This window comes from Meleagris gallopavo, chromosome 1 (genome assembly GCF_905368555.1).
Source record: "Meleagris gallopavo chromosome 1, MGAL_WU_HG_1.1, whole genome shotgun sequence".
NCBI lineage: Eukaryota > Metazoa > Chordata > Aves > Galliformes > Phasianidae > Meleagris > Meleagris gallopavo.
The window spans coordinates 59,879,602-59,901,280 of NC_139404.1; the positions used below are offsets into that span (position 1 = coordinate 59,879,602).

Sequence of the window (21,679 nt, forward strand, 5' to 3'; positions counted from 1 at the left end):
AACTGCTAATTATTAAGTAAGTGAGATAGCTGTCCTGACTATATTCCAGTTCTGGAAACTGAACTTCAGTACTTCAGCACAGAACAGCAGTTCCCTGAATAGGCAGGTTTCTGATTTCACTGTATCACCCAGAAAAATAGAATTGTCTGAGTTAATCAAGCTGTAAGGGCAGCTGCAGCTAAGAACAGGTTGGGATCTGCTGGCTAAAACATGAGTTTGTCATAATATTTGATATAACTTGAACTTTTTCCACACTGTCCAGCAAACCAATGTAGCTGTAATGAAATCACTCTACGGCTGTTAGCAGTTTCTCTTGTTTGGGTTTGTGTTATCTGGGTGATAGAAAAGCATCGTGTTTTTTGTAAGTCTGAGGTTTTTGATCCCATTGTTTTGTGAAATTCTGTTTGTAGAGTAACTTCACACCTCTAACATTCAGTTAAGATCTTCACCAGCAAAAAAAGAAAAACAAGTTTGATATTTACATGGCCTGTACCTTGTTATTGAATTGCTAATCTGGATTGTGAAAGAAACCTTTTCTTCCTTTTGCTGAGTTTGCTGCATTCTCAGTTCCTGGTAGAAGTTATCTGTGTTGCTGAATAGAAATATTTCACCATGCTATTGTAACGAGTGGAAGAGTTCCTTGCTATTATTCCTAATTTTGTGCCGCGGGAGACTCTCCCAGTGTTACTTTTTCTCCCCTCACCCCTCCCCATTGTCAAACTATTTTGAATCTATTCTCCAAAATGCATCTCTTGCATTGTTTGCTACCTTGGCTAAGCCCTTCGAAAACTGCTAATAGATCTACAAGGTCTAGCTTGTTTTGTTTGAGCATGGTATACCTGGAACTGTATGGATGCATGAATGCAGGTGTTGAAATAATCAGATTAGTTGCTAGAATTAAGAAATCTGAATGTATTCTTGACCCTTCCTAGTTACCTCATTGTAAGTGCACTCAGGTGAGGAGCATTGGTTGAAGAAAAGGGATGTTTGCTACTTCCAATGAAGGAGCATGCTTTACATGGAGCAGTGATGTTACCTGTGGTGAGGTGAGGCTGTCTGCCTGAGCAGATTCATTAGTGTTTCTATGTACTTCTGGGCTTCTGAAGCACCTTTATCACTCTAAGGGTTGTGTATCTTATTGATTGTGCTACTGGGAAGTGGTCACATGCTACCTGGGGGAAAGGGAGGAACGACCATATGTACACTAAGCACACAGCATTGATGGACGGTACTCTAAAAATCAGGCTACAAAGTCTTTAGCCATTCATTGACAGCATATTCATGTCTGCAGGTCTTCAACCTTCTGGGTAATTTGAAGAGGAAGAGTTATTTTAATCAGAGCTATTCTGTCACTAGCAAGTTTATGTATGTGTTGTGACTTCTGCTTTTTGTTTGCATCAAAGTTAAAAAAAAAAAACAACAACAAAAAACACCAGCATGCCAAATGTTTTTGCTTTGGTTTTGTGTTTGCTTTCCATTTAGAGGCTTACAGTCAGCTCCCATTCATTGCCCAATGCAAATCCTGATGTGCCCACCAAGCCCATGTGTGCGTATCAGTGGACCAGAAGGGACCCTTGGGTCCCACCTACCTCTGCTAAATCCAAATGGTTGATGATTTGAGGATGCAATTAAGGATGATTCACAATGTATCCATGTGCCTGCCGCCTTGTAACAAAGTCAGTGCTGCTGGAGGAAGGCTTAGAGCTCTACCAGAGAATTGGTGCTTCAGCGCTGTCCAACACCTGGGCTGAGCTTGTGAAACAACGAAGTGTGGTGTCCAGATGGTCTTAAGAAATATGTGCCCCACTCTTCCATGGAAACCAAAACATTTCTAGTGGTGCACAGCAACCTGACGAAGGGAAAGAACTTGCTCATGCACCCAAATTTATTGACAGATTAATTCTTAGCGTGTTGTAGTCTGGAAAATGAGATGGCCTTTAGAAATGTCAGTAGCACCTTACATTCCCTTTCCAGCTGAGGCTAAACACTGGAGCTTTAGGAAAACACCCTTATGAGCAAGTGGTGTGAATAAGACTTGGCAAAATATACCCATCTTTGTAAAAATAGTGAGCTTTTTTTCTTTTTGTGCTCTCAGTTTTTAGAAAGAACGATAGAAAGGAATGAAGCTGTGGTGGTGAAAGTATACCTTTTATGCCTTTATTTTTTCCAATAATTATTGGAATTATAAGAAATAAAACCCAATGTCAGTTGAAACCTCTTTTGCATAGAAGCTGCTGTGGAGTAGAGTGTGTTTTGTCATCCCAGTCCTGTCTTCTTTGGGGAGCGAGTAGATCTCGTGAAAGGAATTTTATACTTGAGAGAGGCAGAAGTATCCTAGGAAGCCAATGAGTAGTTCTGGTTTATGTTTAATCTGTTATATCTTCTAAGAATGCAGGAGAATGGGAAACAAAGCAATATCTAAAAAGGACAGATAATCAAAATGCTTCCATGTTGTGTGGTTTTTTATAGTGCATGCATACCATTTATGCTAACTTTCCAAATTTGGAAAGCGTGGAACAGGAGTGTCAATTTATGTTTAGAAATAAAACCCTTCTTTAATAAATGACTGTTGAGATTTTCCTTAGAATGCCAGGGTCAGAGTTCAGGGATGCCTGCCTTTTATAAGACACAGCTTTCAAAATGTCAAATCCATTCATTAGTGACATTCTAAGTCACTTTCGAGGGTTCCAGGAAGACTTTTTTTCAGGACTTTTTTTCTTTGTTTCAGGAAGACTTCTCTGTTTACAGAGAGGTGGGGGATAAAACATATCTTCTTATGTCCATTGGGACAAAGGGCAGTGTTACGTTCAGTCAACTTGACAGGTATTCAAGATGGTAAACTTAGTAATAAATTAAAAAAAAAGCATGGACATAAACAGATGTTGATGCTTTGACTTCCACTATCTAGGAATGAGATAAACATAACATCAACAGTTAATTTTTTTGTCTTCTTTCTGTCTTAGTTTCGTTAATTGCTTTTGCTTTCTTGCTATTCAGGCCATGGGGATAAAGATTATTTTATATGGATAAACAAATCTGAATTCCATGGGTTCATTGCTGTGTGTTCAGCACTGAGTGGCTTGTGAACAATTTCCAAGATAAACTTTCTTCTGCCCTTTTTCTGTGTAGTAGTCACTAATTTGCCTTGAAAACGGGTGAGCTTTTTAACCTCCCCTAGCTAAAAGTCAAATCTAACAGTTAGATAAGACGAATACCTTCCAAGCCTGCAAGTCAAGTAAGATGACAGATACTCCACATTCTTTATAAAAAGTCATTTCAACCCTGGCATTTGTACAAGAAAGTCCAGGTCCCTCTGCGTCAGTCAGTCTTGATAACTATTAGGATATGAATTACGAAAAATGAATACCTTTGTATCAGATGAAGATTGCTCTTGTAAAGGCTGACTTTGTTGCTGTTGTAGAGCTGATATTCAAAGCTCTTCTAATGTAAACATGGATCAGTGCTACTGGGCAGTTCATTTTTCTGGGAACTGGGTAAGATGGGTTTCTTTGCCTACTTCATGCTTCATTCTTATGTATCAGGGCAGTGATGCTCTTGAAGAAGCTAGCTCTGTAAATGCTTGTGTCCATCAGCTTGTGTCAGTCCTGAACAGAAGCTGCAGCCAAGTTCAGAGCAAGTGTTACGTACTGAAGGCTGCAAAGGTTATCCCTGGATTCTTTCTGTTCTAGCAAATATAAGCAAGGATACTCTTGTATTTCTGCAATGTGTTTTTCTGTATTTCTATAATTACTGTGGTATGACTGTTTTTCCTGGCGTTTGGAGAGGGGGAGGAGGGAGTACAAGAGGCTTTATATAAACGTATATAAACATAGAAAAGATCTTCTGGAGGTTAACAAACTTTCATGTAAAAGATGCTTCAGTGTTGTGATAGGTATAGCCAGGAATTTCTGCTTTGTGATCCATTGGATCATTGAGTTCCAGCCCACCTGCCACAGCAGGGCCACCAACCTCCAGATCTGGTACTAAACCAATTTGCGTGGGACCCCATAGAACCTGATCACCTGCAGGGATGGGGCATCCACAACCTCTCTGGGGAATACTACATTCACCATACTGTGTTCAAATGTTCACTGTCAGACTGCAGATGTTTTTCCACAGTTCATGGCATTTGTCTCCTTCATTATCACAAGATGGCATTTTCAATTAATACTAAAATACTAAAGGTTGTGTATCTCTTTTGGCAAAGCTGCTGAGCCAATCTCTGGATGCATATATGAAGTTTTTAGCTTGCCTGCTGATTTTTTTTTAAGATAGATTTTATTTGGGTTACAAATATGATGCTGTTTGGAAGTTTTTGTTCTCTCAGTGAGTAAAAGAATTTTGTTTCACAGATGTGAAAGTATGCCTCATACATTGAGGAAAAATTGTTTAGCACCAACCTCAGCAGTTTATTACTAATTTTTTAAACATCCACAGTTCGTAATTTTTCTTCATAATCATACGTAAGTCTTCTTGTATTGACAGAGAAGACCAAAGTTTTTTAAAACCAATAGAGGAATTTGCAAAGCCAGAATGGTCAGTGCATTCAAGTCACAGTTTGCCACTGTTCCCTGTGGTTTCAACTGTCCCGTAAGGTAAAGAGATGGTTTAGCTGTAAATAAATTTAGAATCATAGCAGAGGAAAAAAAAAAAAAAAAAAGTGTTATTTTGGACTTTGGGAAGATAAGAAGCTGCACTTCTGAGACTCATAGCAAAATGTTAGTGGAGAATATTGAAGAACTCTAGCTCTTCTGCTTATGCTGCTATGGAAAGAAGTCTTCCGTGTAATTCTGTTTGCATTACTGGAAGGAAGTTAGAACTTTCTTCTTGCTGATGGGAAATGAGAGGAGGCATTTCTGTCACTTGTTTCACTTACTATTTCCAGGATGAAAGATGTTTTTCCGAGAGTGAATTGTCTTAATATCTGCTGCTGCTGCTGGATTCCTAACAGCACTAAAATGAAATGGCTGGTGATGAATACTGCTGGAAAAAAATCCTGAAGGAGCAGTTAAAATGATTTATCTTGCCACGTGACTTTTTCTCTTGAACTGTGACAGACTTCTGTGTCGGTGAAAATACTAAAACTGGCTGCATGATTGGGAAGGAGTAGTACTTAGTTAGTATTTGGAATTTGCACAGTTTTCAGGCCTGTAAAGTTCTCAGCTCAAGAGAAGTAGTGTGAGGTTGAGTTTTCTTGTTTCCAGAGCCCTTTTTTGAAGATACTGTTCTTTTTGTTTTCTACTTTGAAAAGTGAGAGCCATGTGATGCATGGGACTGATGTCTTCCCCCAAGTGTCACATGCCCCCTATGTGATTCCTTTCTGGAACTCTAATGATCTTCTAACTCAGTAGCTAATTCTAGCTTGAATTACTCGATTATTTTTTTCCTGAGCAGTAGAAAGGGAACCTACCTGTGAAACAGAGGTGAGAGATGGATTAGCACAGAACCGGTGTTTTTGCTTGCAGTGGAATAGGATTAATGTGACTGCCTGCTGCATGGAGCATGGCAGCGGTATGGCACGCTGTGTGCTATCGACTGCTTTCAGCTACACGGGAAGCTGCTTTTCTATCGAGGACACTGGTTGCTTTCATTCATTCAAAAGCTACCAGTAGTTTGGCAAAATGCTACCTAAAGCAAAGAGAAAACGATTTCGTGAGTTTACTTCCCTCCATGCTCCCCTTTTCAGGAGTGATTAACTCATTAGAAATGATCTCAAGTCTTTTGTGTGCTTCTTGCGTGTCGTTAAGCACTTACTAGGTGATACTTCTGCATGCAGCCGTAATGTGTTCCTAGCATCATTTCAACTTAATGCTTTTGGAGGGGAAAGTGCTTTAACTAAACGGAATAAAATGTGTAAGCTTTTGTTCTGAGTTAAAACTTACTGAAAGCTGTTGAAGTGAATGAGTGTTGGCAGTGATTTATTGAGGTGAGTTTCTAGCAAATGAGTTAAGTGTTTTGATTTGGATTAATTCTCGTGAGAGTCCTTGTGAATACAGGCTCTCAGTTGAAAATAATTCGCCTAGCGTCTAAGAAATATCTAATTGTTTTGAGTTCTCAATGGGTGCCACGGCAGCATTTTTAGCATTTTGGTGTCTCAAACACTGAGATTAGTCCAAAATAGCTTTTCTCTTTGGAAAAAGTATTTTTCTTTCAGATTGGAGCACAGGTTCTTGGTTATTGAAGTTACTCCACTGAAACACTGCAGACTTTGTTGAGTAGTTTATACTTCTGTGCTGTTTTGCATAAGGATATGTGGTTGAAATAGAAGAAACTTCCTATCTGAAATTTATATTTTAAAAAATAAATCTGTAGATAGTGTTTTGGGAGCTAACTTCAATTATTGATTGCGCTGGCTGTCTTTCATTGATCTTTTTTCCTTTATGTGCGTGTTTAAAATGTTCCATAGCAACGTTGTCACTTGACTGAGCAGAGTAGCTATGGCTGTCATTTCGAAAAAGAAAAGAATATAAGAGAGTGAGCACTTGAACATCTTGAGCATTGCTCATCAAACACAGTTGCAGTTTTGTAAAATAACTCATGCTACTGTATCTTCTATGAAATAGTGTGTAAATGGAAAACTACTCTGTTCTGTTTGTGATTTAAAATCCATAGAATCATAGATTGGTTTGGGTCGGAAGGGACTTCTAAGATCATTTAGTTCCAACCCCCCTGCTGATAGGCAGGGACGCCTCCCTCTAGACCAGGTTGCTCAAAGCCCCATCCAGCCTGGCCTTGAATGTTTCCAGGGAGGAGGCATCCACAACCTCATCTGGGCAACTTGTGTCAGTATCTCACTACCCCTCACTGTAAAGGATTTCTTCCTGATATCTAGTCTCAATCCACCCTCTTCCAATTTAAAGCCATTTCCCCTTGTCCTGTTGCTATCTGCCCTTATAAAAATTCTCTCACAGCTTTCCTTTAGGCCCCCTTCAGGTACTGGAAGGCCTCTATAAGGTCTCCTTGGAGCCTTCTCTTCTGCAGCATGAAGAGCCCCAGCTCTTAGCACCACCAGGAGAGGTGCTCCAGCCCTCTGATCATCTTCATGGCCCTCCTCTGGACCTGCTCTAACAGCTCAATGTGCTTCTTGTGTTGGAAGCCCCAGAGCTGGACACAGTACTCCAGACGGGGTCTCATGAGAGCAGAGTAGAGGGGCAGAATCACCTCTCTTGACCTGCTGGTCATACTTCTCTTGATGCAATCCAGAATACATTTGACTTTCTGGGCTGCAAGTGCGCACTGCTGGCTCATGTTGAATCTATCATCAACCAATACTCCCAAATTCTTCTCCTCAGGGCTCCTCTCAAGCCATTCTCTGCCCATTCAGTGCTTGGGATTGCCCTGACCCGGATGCAGGACCTTTTACTTGGCCTTTTGACCTTCATGGGGTTGGCATGGGCCCACCTCTCAAGCCTGTCCTGGTCCCTCTGGATGGCATCCCTTCCCTCTAGGGAGTCAACTGCACCACTCAGCTTGGTGTTACCTGCAAACTTGCTGAGGGTGCACTCCATCCCATGCCCACGTCATCTACAAAGATGTTAAATAACACCAGACCCAGCACTGACCCCTGAGGAATGCCACTCATCATTGGTCTCCACTTGGACATTGAGCTGCTGACCGCAACTCTAGGAGTGTCATCACGCGGCTAAGTACTTATCTAGCAAGTGGTCCATCCATCAAATCCAAACGTGCCCTCAGGCATAGGAGCTGGAAAAATTGATTGAGTGATTGCTAGTATCTGTTAAACCAAACTTCCTAGCAGAAGGTGGGGCTGGATTAAAGCTGGTGTGAAAGAAAAAATGTTAAGATACATAGGGATGTCTTTGTATGTTACTTGGTAGCCTTTTGTCTCATGGGGAGAGGTCAGTGTAGGAATATTTCAGTTTTGTTCTAGTTTTGATTTTAGTTGAGCACAACTGTGATTTGAAATGTTTATAATGGAAAAATTAGTTAAAAACAAAAGAAGAGAGAGAACAAAGTATTGCAGTAGCTCAATCACAAGAGTGGATTTCAGCCTTGTTTCTTTATCCTCTGACAGATACTCACTAACTGTATGTGGTCTCAACCCAGTGTTTCTGTACTAAGGAGGTACCTGCTAGTGTACTTGCGGAACAGCAAAATGTAACAGTGCAAAAATAAGGGATTTTACTGCATATCCATATATAAAATAGAGGGGAGTATGATGTTGCAGTATGATGTTGTCATACTGTTCTGTTTTTGGAGAAGTCCCTGCTGTTAGGATGATAGTATTTAATGGAATTACTCTGAGCTGATAAATGAAAAACATATTTTGACTGAAAACTTCTTAATCTGAGTAAAGACTAAGTCATATTTAGGCAAAAAGAGACTGAAACTAGTTATCAGTGCAGATACACATAAGATTTAGAAACTGTGCCCTACAAAAGCTAGTAGTACTTAAAAAAATACTACTGAATGTACTAAGTGGACTTAAAATTTTGATTAAATCTCTTTTATTCAGGAGAGCAATAGGTCAAGGATAAGGGTGAGTCAGAAGTAGGAAAAGAAGTTACTCAACATGGCCATTAATATTATGGCTTGAAAACTGATGAGTATTCTTTTCAATCCCTTTTTACATGATAATGACAGGAAAAAAAAAAAAAAAAAAAAAAAAAAGGAGTAGAACTTTTTGAGTTCAAATATTAGAATTTAAATAATGTTGCTGTTTGTGAGTGGGAACCAAAAAATGCTGGAGAAATAAAGTGGCAGTAGAATATGCTTTTATTCTTTTATTATTAATATGGGACAAAATATTCTGGAATAAACTAGACTGTTAATATGTTATTTTTCTTGATACAGATGTGGTCCTGGACATTGTGAGCATGTGACTTTAAAGATGGACAACTGGATCTGTTACGAATTCTGATTGGCCTTAAGCTGACTTACAAACACTGAAGAGCTTCACGGGATTTCTCTCATTCCTAATTTATGCCTGTCTAATTGCCTCACACCACCAGCTTAATCATGTATGGAAGTGCTCGGTCAGTTGGCAAGGCTGAGCCAAGCAACCAGAGTCCAGGGCGTTCACCAAGGCTGCCACGGTCACCACGCTTGGGCCATCGTCGAACCAACAGCACTGGAGGCAGTTCTGGCAGCAGTACTGGGGGCGGCAGTGGGAAAACCCTTTCTATGGAAAATATTCAGTCCTTAAACGCTGCCTATGCTACGTCTGGCCCTATGTATCTAAGTGACCATGAGAACGTCGGTGCAGACACCCCAAAAAGCACCATGACTTTGGGCCGGTCTGGGGGGCGGCTGCCTTATGGTGTTAGGATGACTGCAATGGGTAGCAGCCCTAACATTGCCAGTAGTGGAGTTGCCAGTGATACTATCGCGTTTGGAGAGCACCATCTTCCTCCGGTGAGTATGGCGTCCACTGTGCCTCACTCACTTCGCCAGGCCAGGGATAACACAATCATGGATCTGCAGACACAACTCAAAGAAGTATTAAGGGAAAACGATCTGCTTCGCAAGGATGTGGAGGTGAAAGAAAGCAAGCTGAGTTCTTCCATGAACAGCATCAAGACCTTCTGGAGTCCTGAGCTGAAAAAAGAAAGAGCTCTGAGGAAAGATGAAGCTTCAAAAATCACCATTTGGAAGGAACAGTATAGAGTTTTGCAAGAAGAAAACCAGGTTTGTTATCTGATGTTCCTGTTGTGTTAGTGCAGTAGTGTGATTAAATGAGTTTAATTAGCTTGCGTATCACATTTATTTAAATTATTTTAGTGCTTTTCCCAGATATCACAGAATCACAGAATGGCCCAGGTTGGAAGGTCCCTCAAGGATCGTGAATCTCCAACCCGTGCTGCTGCAGGCAGGGCCACCAACCTCCCCATTTAATACTAGACCAGGCTGCCCAGGACCCCATCCAACCTGGCCTTGAATACCTCCAGGGACGGGGCATCCACAGCCTCTCTGGGCAGCCTGTTCCAGCACCTCACCACTCTCTCATAGTAAAGAACTTCCCCCTGACATCCAACCTCAATCTTCCCTCCTTCAACTTAAAACCATTTCCCCTTGTCCTGCTGTTATCTCCTTTTTCAAAGAGTTGATTCCCCTCCTGTCTGTAGGCTCCCTTTAGGTAATTGGTATGAATAAGTAGTTTTCATCTTTTTAAGTGTTTCTTATCAGACTTGTAAGCCTCCTCTTCGGTGTGTGTTTTTCCTTACGATTTTTTAAATTTTCTGTTCTTTTTTTTTCCACTTATTTTCGGGGACTGTTGTTCACTACTCGATTCCGATTTGCAACTCTTTTATGCCACTCACGATCATTATTTGTATAGTGCTTAATTCCAGAATTGTTCTCTTGAGATGCAGAATGTACTAACTGCTGACCCCAAATACAACTGAACTGCTGCTGGATGTTGATAGATTGCCAGTAAAACAAAGTTCATATGGCACTGGTCTTAGTTTAGAGCTCTGGGTAAATCCTCCAGACCTACAACTTTCACAAACATGTAAACTGTGTTCTTGGCTACATGGAAGTACTTCTGTCTAATACCCGCTCGTATTTTCTTTTGTCATAAGCAGTGCTTGTGTTCTTATACAACTATCATAAAGCACTCGTTTGTAGGTTGTTTTTTTTTTTGTTGTTGTTGTTGTTGTTTTGAGTTGTTCAGGTATATTTACTATTTTAAGCAGGGCTTTTTTTTGTTTCTGTTGGGAAGATGAAGGAAGCTGGAGGAAACAAATAGTACTACCAGTACTTAACACATTATGTACTATTTTCAGGTAACATGTACTACTTAAGTAGTAGATTCCTTTTGGTTAGTGATACTCTGCTACACTGAAGCAGTCTTGAGGCTTTCTTTTCACCTTCTTAAGAACTTAGTAAAGTTCTTAAAAAGTAGTAATGAGGCAAGTTGCTTTTTTTTGAACTAGCATGAAATAATTTAATCAATTTATTCAGTTTTATAGCTGTATTCTTACTGAATGGTAGTGTTGCAAAGTGCGATTTGACAATGTATGATATTTTATATTCATTTTCATGTCTTTTTAGAGTAAAAAAACTTAAAGTGAAATCATTTTATTATAAGAGCAGTATTTCCTTAGAAGGAGTAATCTAGTGAAAAATTCAGCTATGCTGGTTGCTGTGGTTTCATCTGGCAAGCAGATAGATACCATTCAGCTGTTTGCTAACTTTCCTCTCAGTGGGCCAGGGGAAGAATTGAAAAAGGTGAAAATGTGAGAATATGTGAGTTGATACAAAGATACTTTTTAATAAGAAACAAATAGAAGAAAAAAGAAGAAAAGGAACAAACAACAACAGAAAAACAAAAGATGCACAACACGATTGCTCACCACTCAGTTTGATGACTAGCCAAGGGGCTGAGCAGTGGTTGCCCCCCTCCATGCAACTCCTTCCCATTTTATTGTTCAGCATGACACCACGTGGTACAAGATGTCCTTTTGACCAGTTTAGGTCTGCTGACCTGATTCTGTGCCTTTTCAGCTTCTTGTGGATCCCCAGCCTTCTTGCTGGCAGGGCAGCCCAAGAAGCTCATAAGTCACTGACTTAGTGTAAACACTGCTCAGTTACAAGTAAAACACGAGTGTAACATTACTTTTTTCATCCAAAATCCAAAACATAGCGTTGTACCAGCTACTATGAGGAAAATTAAACTCTATCCCAGTCCAAACCAAGACACTGGTACAGTGCTAGTATAATGAAAACACAAAATGCCATTCACTCAGCTTTTTGGTGCTGTTTATTTTTCAGCAGAAGGTGAGTATTTAAATTGCCCAGTTCTCTCCTTGTGCTTTTAAAGTTCTGTTTTCATACTGAAGAGAAAGGGAATGTTTTTAAATGTGACAGTATTTTTGTGAATTTTGACAGCTGAGGATGCTGTGGTAATCTGGAAGCAGAAATACAATGAATGTGTGGTTTAGAATGGAGTAAGTGGTTACTGAATATGTATAGATTTGAGAACAGTGATTTCTCTATCTGAGAGTTTTTTTGTGCGTGTCTTTCCTTTATCCCCTAATTAAACATTTACAGATACTTCCAGGCGGCTGTTTTCTGGGCAATCACTATAATTACTACCACACTGGTAGAATTGTATAACTTCGGTCCAAAAAAAGAAGGGTGCAATTTAAAAGTAAAAGGGTATTATTGCAATGAGCAGTAAAAACTAAGAATGCTAATTAATAGATTATAGTTAGCTAACAGTGTGTCCTAATTAAACTCTGAATTCATTATGTCTTCTATACCCTGTTGGAATTGGTCACTTCAGCTGTTATAATGAAAATCAGTTTAATAGGATTTGCAGTAATTAAACAGGCTTTTCTGTTTAGACACTGAACAAGGGACTTCTCTGATTTGTTGGTGGACCTGAAATATCTTCATTACCCTCCCCCTACCTTCTTCTAAAATGAGGTTAATATATTCCTACTATATTGTCTTTCAGCGTACCTGCAGGAACTGGTATTTCAGATCTCAATACCGGTATTTCAGCACATCACTTTAATAAAAGCCTTCTGGCATGGGCAGGACTTGTGCTGTAGATTAAGTTTAGCTAAGGCCAAATGCATTGTTTAAAATTGACTAGATTCATGGAGCCAAGGTGCGGGCTGACTCATCCTATTATCTGATAGTCATCTCAATCTCTTTGGCTGTGATCTTGGCTCTTTATTCCTCCTTGCATGCTTGATTGTCCCTGATTGGATTTATTTATTGATTTGTTTGTTTTACTATTCTTGTCACCTCAGCTTTGACTGAATTGTCTCTAAATTCTGGAAGTTGTTAAAAATATGTAAAAAAATGAGCAATGGTTGATCACTACCTCAGTATCCTGTGCAATGTGCTTTGGTGTCCTTGAGTTTTCTTACCTGTGTCTTGGGAATGTCTGCAAATAGATGTTGATTATTGGAGTATACCTTGCTGATTTCCAAGAAATTTTCCAGGCTGAATAAAGGCTGAATAATCTCCTTTTGGAGAAAAAATAAAGTAAAACAAATAGGAAGACTAAAGAGTACACTATGTGTCCTGGTGCAGATATGTTTATTTTGGTGCAAATAGTTAGCAGGACTGTCTGGGATTTAATATTGAAAATGTAGTGCGCATGCATCCAGGAGTAAATAGTTCTCACATGGGTTGGAAAGGCTTAGCCTTGCACAGTGGTGATGGTTTCAGTTGTGATGCAGTACAGCTGTATTCATCAGCTACTCTGTGCAAATATTAACAGCTGTGGAGTGTAACATAAGCTGAATTTTTCTTCATCCTTTAATAGTTTGTTGCTGAAGTGCCAGAAAATCCTGTCTTTTGGTACATGGGGAACATCCTCCTCATCTCATTCTGAAGAGCTCAGAACATGAAGTGGAAAGTATTCCCCTAGTTAACATAGAGTCGTGGAAAAATAGAGTAGTTTGCAGTGTGGTATGGATTAGTTATCCAATTACACTTAGCAAGAAGGCAGAAGCAGAGCGCAGATGACTTCTCAAAGATTAGCAGGCGTGTGCAAGGAGGAACTGATGGAGTCAATAAACAGGAGTTTGGTTTTGGCACAGACTTGTTCTCCTTAGCACACTTCAGTAAGAATTACATTTCTCTGACTGGAACAGATTTTCTCTTTTTTTGGCGTGAGTGGGGTTTAAAGTTTACCTGAAAATGTCTTCTTTAGAAGCCAGAAGAATGAAGGAAAGATGGTGAGTATTTTTGGCTGACGGTTTCATTAAAAACTGGACCACGATGGACTGCATGGAGTTAGAAAAAAAGAACTCCTCTCAGTTGAAACTTTGCGTATGCCAAGGTGGTTGTCCATAAAAATAATGAGAGCAATGCAAATTGGATGTCTGCCACCCTGTACTGAAATTTACCACACTGTCTGATCTGGGTTTCAAATCTGAATTGTGTTTTGGCTGTACTAGTGCGGTACTGCTGAAAACATCTTTCTACTTTGATGTATTTTTGTGGCCTTTTTGTGGTTAGAGGTTTTGAATGTCTGAGTGAGGGAGTTTAACCAAGAAAATATTTCTGAAAAGTATTTCACCTTACATGGGGTAAGTGCTTGAAGAACGTTCTGCTTTATTGGGATGGAAGAGTGTGACTGATGTCTCCAGCAGTTCATCAGCGCTCTTCTCCAGACCTCCATGATTATGTTTTCACTGTCAGAAGTGGCCATTTCACAGTAGCATGGAAGGGATGTTTCACTTACTTTAACGTAGTTGTCTGTGCGTTAGCCTTTTAAATGTGATGCTGCTGTGATACTGGCAGAACTCCTAAACAGTAAAGTCTTCACCTGAATATTATATTAATTCTTCCATCTCCGCTCTTTTTTTTTTTTTTGCTTTAATTATATATTAATTTTTTTAAAAAGTGGATTGTTCTAATACTTTATCATTCTAATAGTAGTACCATTCTTGAGTTGGTTATTAACCAGACTTTCTCCCCTTTAGTGGATCTTTATTTGCATCATATGCAATTCCATCATCATTGCTAAAATTCATTATCTATAACCTATGATGTTACACTTAAACACTTTTTTTCTGTGGCAGATCTGTCAATTCTGTAGAACACTGCCAGCTGTAAGACTCGCTCTATCTTTATTTGGTTGAAACATGACATAATAACTTGCTTCTTTTTTAGAGTAACTCCAAGCTATCTCCTGAGGAGTGCTTAGTATCTGAGGCATTTATCAAGCTGCAGCACTGAGTAGTGACTTCAGAAATTGACTTGCAGTCTCCCAGGAGATGGACCTTCTGTGTTCTGCCTCTTTGTAATTCTGTAAGGAAAGAAACTAAGACTTCTGCTGCTTATCAAAGCTCCCTACTGCTCCTTTTCTCCTGTTTCTTATTGAGGTAGAATCACTCTTGAGTTGCTGTAAGCTGTAGCACAAGCTGAACAGTTGGTCCCTATTTGATCCGTTAGTGGAATACTACCAACTTAAAAGAAGTATTTATTAAAATGGGTTGCATCTCTGGTAATGGTGAATTTCTTAGTAGTTTCTGTGTGCTTTTTGCTATGGAGCTGGGAGAGGGATTACTTTGTGTTCCACATAGCAAACTGTTCTGCACTTTGCTTTGAAATTCTTTATCTGCTGTGTAACGAGGCTGTTCAGACATCACTCCCTAACTAGTGAGGTTTCCAGCGTGTTATTCCACCATTCAGTACGTATGGTTCTGAATTTTATCTGACTTACTGAATTTCTTTGGGAGCCGTTGTCTTTTCTTGGTATTATGTCAATTCCGGTATTTGAGTTGCTCATTTTTTCCTTAGGTCTCTTTCTTTCTAAAATATGCGCTGCATAACTTGAAACTGCGTAAGGCTCTGGTTTAGAGCAGATCAAGCTTCCTACTAGTCACTCAGTGAGCAATGGAATAGTGGGAGCTGATGGGAGAAGCTCTGTGCTCTTGCTGCGTCATATATATTTCATTTTAGTAAAGGTCTTGTACTGCTGTTATAGCTTCCTAGTACTAAATCTAGTGTTCTTGTGTGTCTATCTTTTACCACATGGTATTGATTTAAGTAGAAAAGAGAGAAATGTTTCTAATGGAAATGCTAGTCCATGGAAAAAGAGTTTAAGCGCTACTAAGATTACAGAGGCCAGTCTTCGTGTATGCCTCCAAGGCCAAAAATCTAAGTTGAGCTTTTTTCCTCTTCTTTTTCCCCTGTTTGGTGATTTTAGGAAATCTTACAGACCTGAAGATGACTGCTGAGTGAACCACATTACTAAACTTAGATAAAAGGAATGGTTTTTTCCCCCCTTCAAAGTAGGTATCTAAAGATCCTATTAGCAATCCGTGCAGTGCTTGAGACATTGATAAGACAGAGAAGTTTTTTTGTCTTTTAGATAAATACATCTCATATATACATTTTCAGACAAAGGGTGGAGAGCAAAAGAGTTTAGTAGTGACATTTCTGTACTCCAGAAGCGATTACTGCATTGGATAAGTTATCAAGTATAGTAATGCTAGCTGTCTGAATTAGTAATTGGAAAAAAATGCTCTGAAATGCCACTTTAGCCTCAGCAGGAAAGCTGATCTCAATGGGATCTTTTGTTCATTGTTTTTTGTTTTTTTTTCTCCCTGAAGATAATAAGTACTATACCTTGAAAAGAAAGCCCTTGGCAAAACTTTTCATGACCCACAAGATCCATATAACAATATTTTTACACAGAATTTACAGATTTGCATTCGATCCTCTCAGAAAGACCACAGTCACCTTTTATAGTGAACAAAATACAAGGAAAAAGCACTGTTAGTTTCATTCTATGTTGATATCAGTTTTTCTATCAAAGTGACTTGCCTAGTGATTGCATGCTACCTTAGACCGAAGAGCAGAAATACTTGGTTATTAACAGCCATGAGAGGTAGGTAGCATGTACAGATTTGTAAAACTCTATTAGAGTTAAGGAATTCATACCAAGTCACCAAAAAAAACATTTGATAAATTTTCCTTTTTGTTGTCAAAATGCTTTACAGCTCAACCTTGCTGTATTGCTCTGTACAGTCACTTCTGCTTTTAAAGACTTGGTCTATTTTCCTTGTCTATCTACAGGAATTACAGCATTATTTTCTTTTTATAACCTTTGAGCACTGAGCACCAAAACCTTTTGACCTGATTGAGATTAACTGAGTGTATCACTTTGGTTTGCAACTGCAGTGTGGTGGCTTACATTTAAATCATAAAGAAAATAAATTAAAAAAAAAAACCAAACATGGAAGGATTGATTATCAATATCCAAATCAATATTTGAAGAATTTTCATGTTGATTTGAATTTTTTTTTTCAATTGATCTCCATTAAGAAAGTCATCTTAGATTCATAGACTTTTAATTATTTAATAATAAATTATAAATTATTTAATAATAAATAAAAATAATTTAAAGCATAATATACTCTTCTTATTGCATGTGTGTGCTCATTAAAATCAGCTTAATCACATGCAGAAGTACTGGCACGGAACTCCTATTGAAAGTGCTTCCAGTGACCATTGCAGGAGAAATCAGAGCAATGTATAACAGCTACAGCAATAAATACTATGTGATTGACTTTAGCTTAATTTTAGCAACTTCTTTTGTAAACTGGAATGCCAAGCAATATACTATCACTGGTAAAAATAAGCTTTTTGATAGCTTCTTCCTGTGTTAAAAATTCTTACTCATCTATATACCAACTGTTAAAAAATTGCTATATGTGTTACTATTTTCTTTTTCTTTTTCTTTTTTTTTTTACTGTTTTTAAATGACTTAACTATGTGTGCAGTGGATTTCTTTGACTCTTCTTTGAGTAGGAGTTACTGGTCAGGAATTCCTTTGAAACTCAGGAAAATGCCTGAACCCTTGTTCTATGCTGCCTGCATCTCTGTGTGGTTTTCTTTTAAAATCCAGTGACTGTTGTCAGTGTTCTGGAATATAAATACTATACGTGAACAAGGGTAAGCAGCTGTTCAGAGGCATTTAGGTTCTTCCAGAACTTGATTCCACAACATCAAAAGCAACTTAAAAGGAATATGTAGTTTCTCAGCAATCTCAGGCAGCTCATTGAAAGTATACAAAGACTGGTTCATGGGGATGATGACTTTTCTAATCTTGTATATAATACAGTGAAGACATCTTTTTTGGGAAAGGAGTAGAAAGGGAGGAAATAATGGAGGTCAACCGTTCAATAGAAAGATCTTTGTCAATGCTTTGCAAATATAGCAGATAAGTTGAGAGTAAACTCCATTTTTCTAAAAAGGTGCTTTGTTAACGTCTGCTGTGTATTTGCATTATTCTGAGGTTCTGTAGTGTGTTGCTATCCCTTTGTTTTTCTACAGCGCAATCTTTTCCTGCTTCTTCCCTTCTTTTTCTGCCCCTTACAACCCTGCCTCATTTGAAACTGGGAGGCAGCCTTAGCTTTGGAAAAACAAGCAAATAATGAATAGTAGTCCAAGATTAACTATGCCTCACCGGTATCTGAATTGAAACTGAATACAATTATGTTCTTTCATGGCCAACAAATACTTTGCCTTCATGTTCTTTCGAGAAGCTCTTTGAAGAAGTAGGCACATCACTGAATACTCATTTGCCATTTTAACATTTTAAGGATTTTTTTTTTTTTACATAGGTTTTCTCGCAGATTTCTACATGAGAAAGCAATGCTTTTTTAAGTTTATGGATTTTTGATCTTTTTTGTCAGATAGTCAGGGTTGGTGACTTTTGAGAGAGTCTTCAATTATGTGCTGATGTGAGTTTCAAGGAGTAAAGGACCATGCATTTCTCTTCTCTTTGGTCGCTTCTTTCTGAGATTAAGCCAAGTCAGCATTGTTCAGAAATGGATTTTTTTTTTCCTCTAGGTACAGTATACAGGATCTATTTCTTCCCTAGTTTACTTCTGGCATTTAAGGAGGGGACGTGGGATGGTGGTGGGAAGCAAGTCCTACCTTCTGTAACACAGTACGGTGAGCCTTATGTACTCTTTTCCCTTGGAAGAATCTTGATTGATAGGTTGTTGGTGGTTTTTTGTTGTTTTTTTTTTTCTTCAGTGGAATCATGCCCCAAATACCAGAGGCTTATTTTTGACTGGAGAGAGGGAAAGGAAAAGCTTTTAAAACAAATGTTTGTGTTGTAGCATATTGTCTTTAAAGAGCTGTACTGACAAGAGTTGTCATCTCAGGTTTAACAAGACCTGATATTGAAGGTAACCATGTCCCATGTTATATATACGAGTGATTATGTATTGTCTTTTCATATTAAAACTTTACAAGGGCTTTCCATCATGATAGCCTCATGTTTTTCTCCTGCTTCAGTGATGTTGGAGGTTGCTGTAGTCTATGAAGGATTCTGCATATGCAGAAGAAAATGCATGTTTGTACTCCTTGTTTGTTTGATGGGTATTGTGCAGCTACTGAGTTACTGTAATGGACATTAGGGCAAGAAGCGTTCAAAATTGGTTTTGTCTTAAGAATCCATGAGTGGATGAATTTGTTTGCAAAATGTAATGAAAAGCATACAGAAGTTTCACGGAAGCATCTAACATCATATAACTTGATAAGTATATACTTCTCACTGTGGAAAAAGAAAGCATATATATAATTATGCCAAAATAATGACAGGTGCATGATGCACAAATATTTTACAGATGTATACATTAGATTTTCCACAGTATAACTGAATGCCAGTTCTCAGATCAACAGAAACAAAACTTGAATCAACGTAAGTAACTCAGGAATACAAGAGCTTTTCTCATTAGTGAGACAAGATAGCCATGCAGCCTGTTCCAGCATGGAGTCCCACAGCTGTAAGCCTTCATGAGGTCTATTCTTACGGCTGCATCATTTTTTGAGAAATTGAAACATGTAATGCTAAACATTTGATTTACTAAAGGATGTGGAGGATTGTACCAAAGCACTTAAGCTTTTACTAGCAATGTTACAAATGTCAAAAGCAGCAGAGCTAAGAAAGTCCAACTTGTCTGGAAAATAAAGCTTATTGCAGATGATGCCAATTTTTGGTAGTCGGTACATGGGTTAGATCTGATCTAAGGAAGCAGTAGATTGATGTCAAAAGCAGTCTTTAAGAATGGTCATGTTTCTGTAGCTTGGGCTAGAAACTTTCACTGGGCTTACGATAGTTTTTTATGATAGAAGGTTTCTATATCATGACTCTGCTCAGCCCTATCTTGCCAGAGGCTACAAAGTAAAGTTACTTTTTCTGCTTTTCAGAGCCAGAAGGTATCTCCTATAAGCAAAAGGAAAGGGACCTGGAGTTTTTTTTCTCTTCTACAGAAGAAAAATTTGCATTATAGGCTTAAAAAGAGTGAATAAGCATTTACATGATTTGCTCCTATCTTTTCTAAGGTTAGAGTTTACTCTGTGGAAGTCCTCTGGGACACAGGTTTTCATTTGATCCACAAGAAATCCCTCAGTTTACATTAAGACTAAGCTACTGATTTGCGTTTTGCATCAACTGAAAATGTACATATAAAGTCCATAGAAGTGATTTTTGGCTTGTATGGGAAGAGTTTCAGCATTTGTTGAATGACAGGAATGCAGCTATGCAGAGGATAGCAGAAGCTTTAAGCTGAGGATTAGTGCTTTTTGGTGAAATGTTGAATCCCAGAAGTCTCCTAGAAAAAAGAAGTGGGTACAAATGAAAAAACAGCCTAATAGTAAAAGCTTTTAATTAGGTCATTATTGGGAAATGCTATGCGCCCTGGGCTGGAATCTTAGGAATTATCTGGCTTATCTCTTTTGTATGAATAAACGTGGAGAATATGATCATTGGAATATTTATTATTTGACTCTGTTTAGTTTAAAAGTACTAATAACATTGTTGTGTGTTTACCAGGTACCAGCATAGTAATAGATTAGAACACAGTGTCAAGTTTTTGGAGTGCTTCTTATACTACCACTTAGTTACCCTGATGAGGAAGGATAGAAGAATTCCAGGAGAGAACATTGGTAAAAATCAAGAAAATTCTTTATATCGACCAAATATGGCAATCTTTGTGTGTTTTGGATTAGTATAACAAAGATATGTGCATTTATGGAATCTTTCATTTGTGCATTAAAATTAATTGATATATTTGCTTCTGGGAATTAACAGTTAATCCAGAATAGCTGTACATAGGTGACTCTGAAAGTAATGCCTCCTATTTATTTTTGTGGAAACAACAACAGATACAAAGAACACAATAACACTGGTAGAGCAAGTTCTCAACTACAAAACACTGTTTTTCAACATAGCTGTTAGCTGTGCATTTTCACCAGCAATGAACAAGAGACTACATGCTGTGCTCATAAAATAAATAAATTGAAAAATTCTGCAGCGGCAGTGGCGGCCTGCTTTCACCCCTGCTGAAAATGCAACGCCCACCACCTCACTATGCTCACATCCACTGCTTGGTTTCCATGTACGTTCAGCAAGTGTCAATTAATGGGTGCAATTTTTTCTGCATGGAGGACTTCAGTTCCACACCTCTGCCTCATACGCACTTTCATGTCAGTCTCCATTCTGTCAGACTGCCCTTCTGTTGCTACCAGTCGCACAGCAACAACATGTAATAGAATACTGGTGGGAAGGTTCACCCTCTACTACCATATCACCAATATTCACCTCTAACGTCGTGACATTACTTTCAAAGCAGCCCTCATACAAATGGGAGCCCACGAAGTTTTTTCAGAATAGGGGAATTTCACAGTTTTTTAGCCTGTTGATCAGTTGAGTAAAATCAAACTCATTGTGCTTTTATTTGGATGAGAGTTTTTAAGGCTTTCTCCTTCAGGTGGTATCTGATGGATCAGGTTTGGCAATATGGTTGTGAGCGTGTTAATGTGTAACCATTTTGATAGGTCTGTAAGCCTAGTTACTCAAAGGAGGAACCTTTCTAAGGAAGCACAGGTATACTTTCATATTAGAAAGTAAATAGTGTGTTATTTATGTGCAGTCAACACCATTTCTTATGAGAGGAGTGAAGCACTCAACCATTTGGTGATCCTCTTGGCAGAGAGTATTTGGACCTGTTCCCATCATTCACAATGTGGAAAGATTCAAAAAATGGAATTATCCTCAGTGCTGTATTATGGAAGAAAAGAAATAAAAAAAATTACCTTTGCAGTAAAATGAATTGATTCAAACTTTTTGTAACAGTGACTTAATTTTTGAGCTAGCACGTGGTTTTGAGAAACAGTAAGAAAAATTTTACTAAGTATACTTTGGCCATGATTCATATTCTGTGCGCATACT

The 21,679-nt window shown here is 38.6% G+C and overlaps 1 protein-coding gene across 8 annotated transcripts in view; it reads left to right on the forward strand.

The window, feature by feature from the left end:
- The window catches only part of ERC1 (ELKS/RAB6-interacting/CAST family member 1), a 293,295-nt gene that overhangs the window by 1,628 nt on the left and 269,988 nt on the right, over positions 1–21,679 (forward strand). For all 8 annotated transcript variants that reach the window (XM_085229906.1, XM_085229899.1, XM_085229922.1 and 5 more), the window contains exon 2: positions 8,815–9,648. In XM_085229906.1, the coding sequence (XP_085086032.1) occupies positions 8,980–9,648 (669 nt within the window). In that variant the 5' untranslated portion in view covers positions 8,815–8,979. The remainder of the gene's footprint in view (positions 1–8,814; positions 9,649–21,679) is intronic.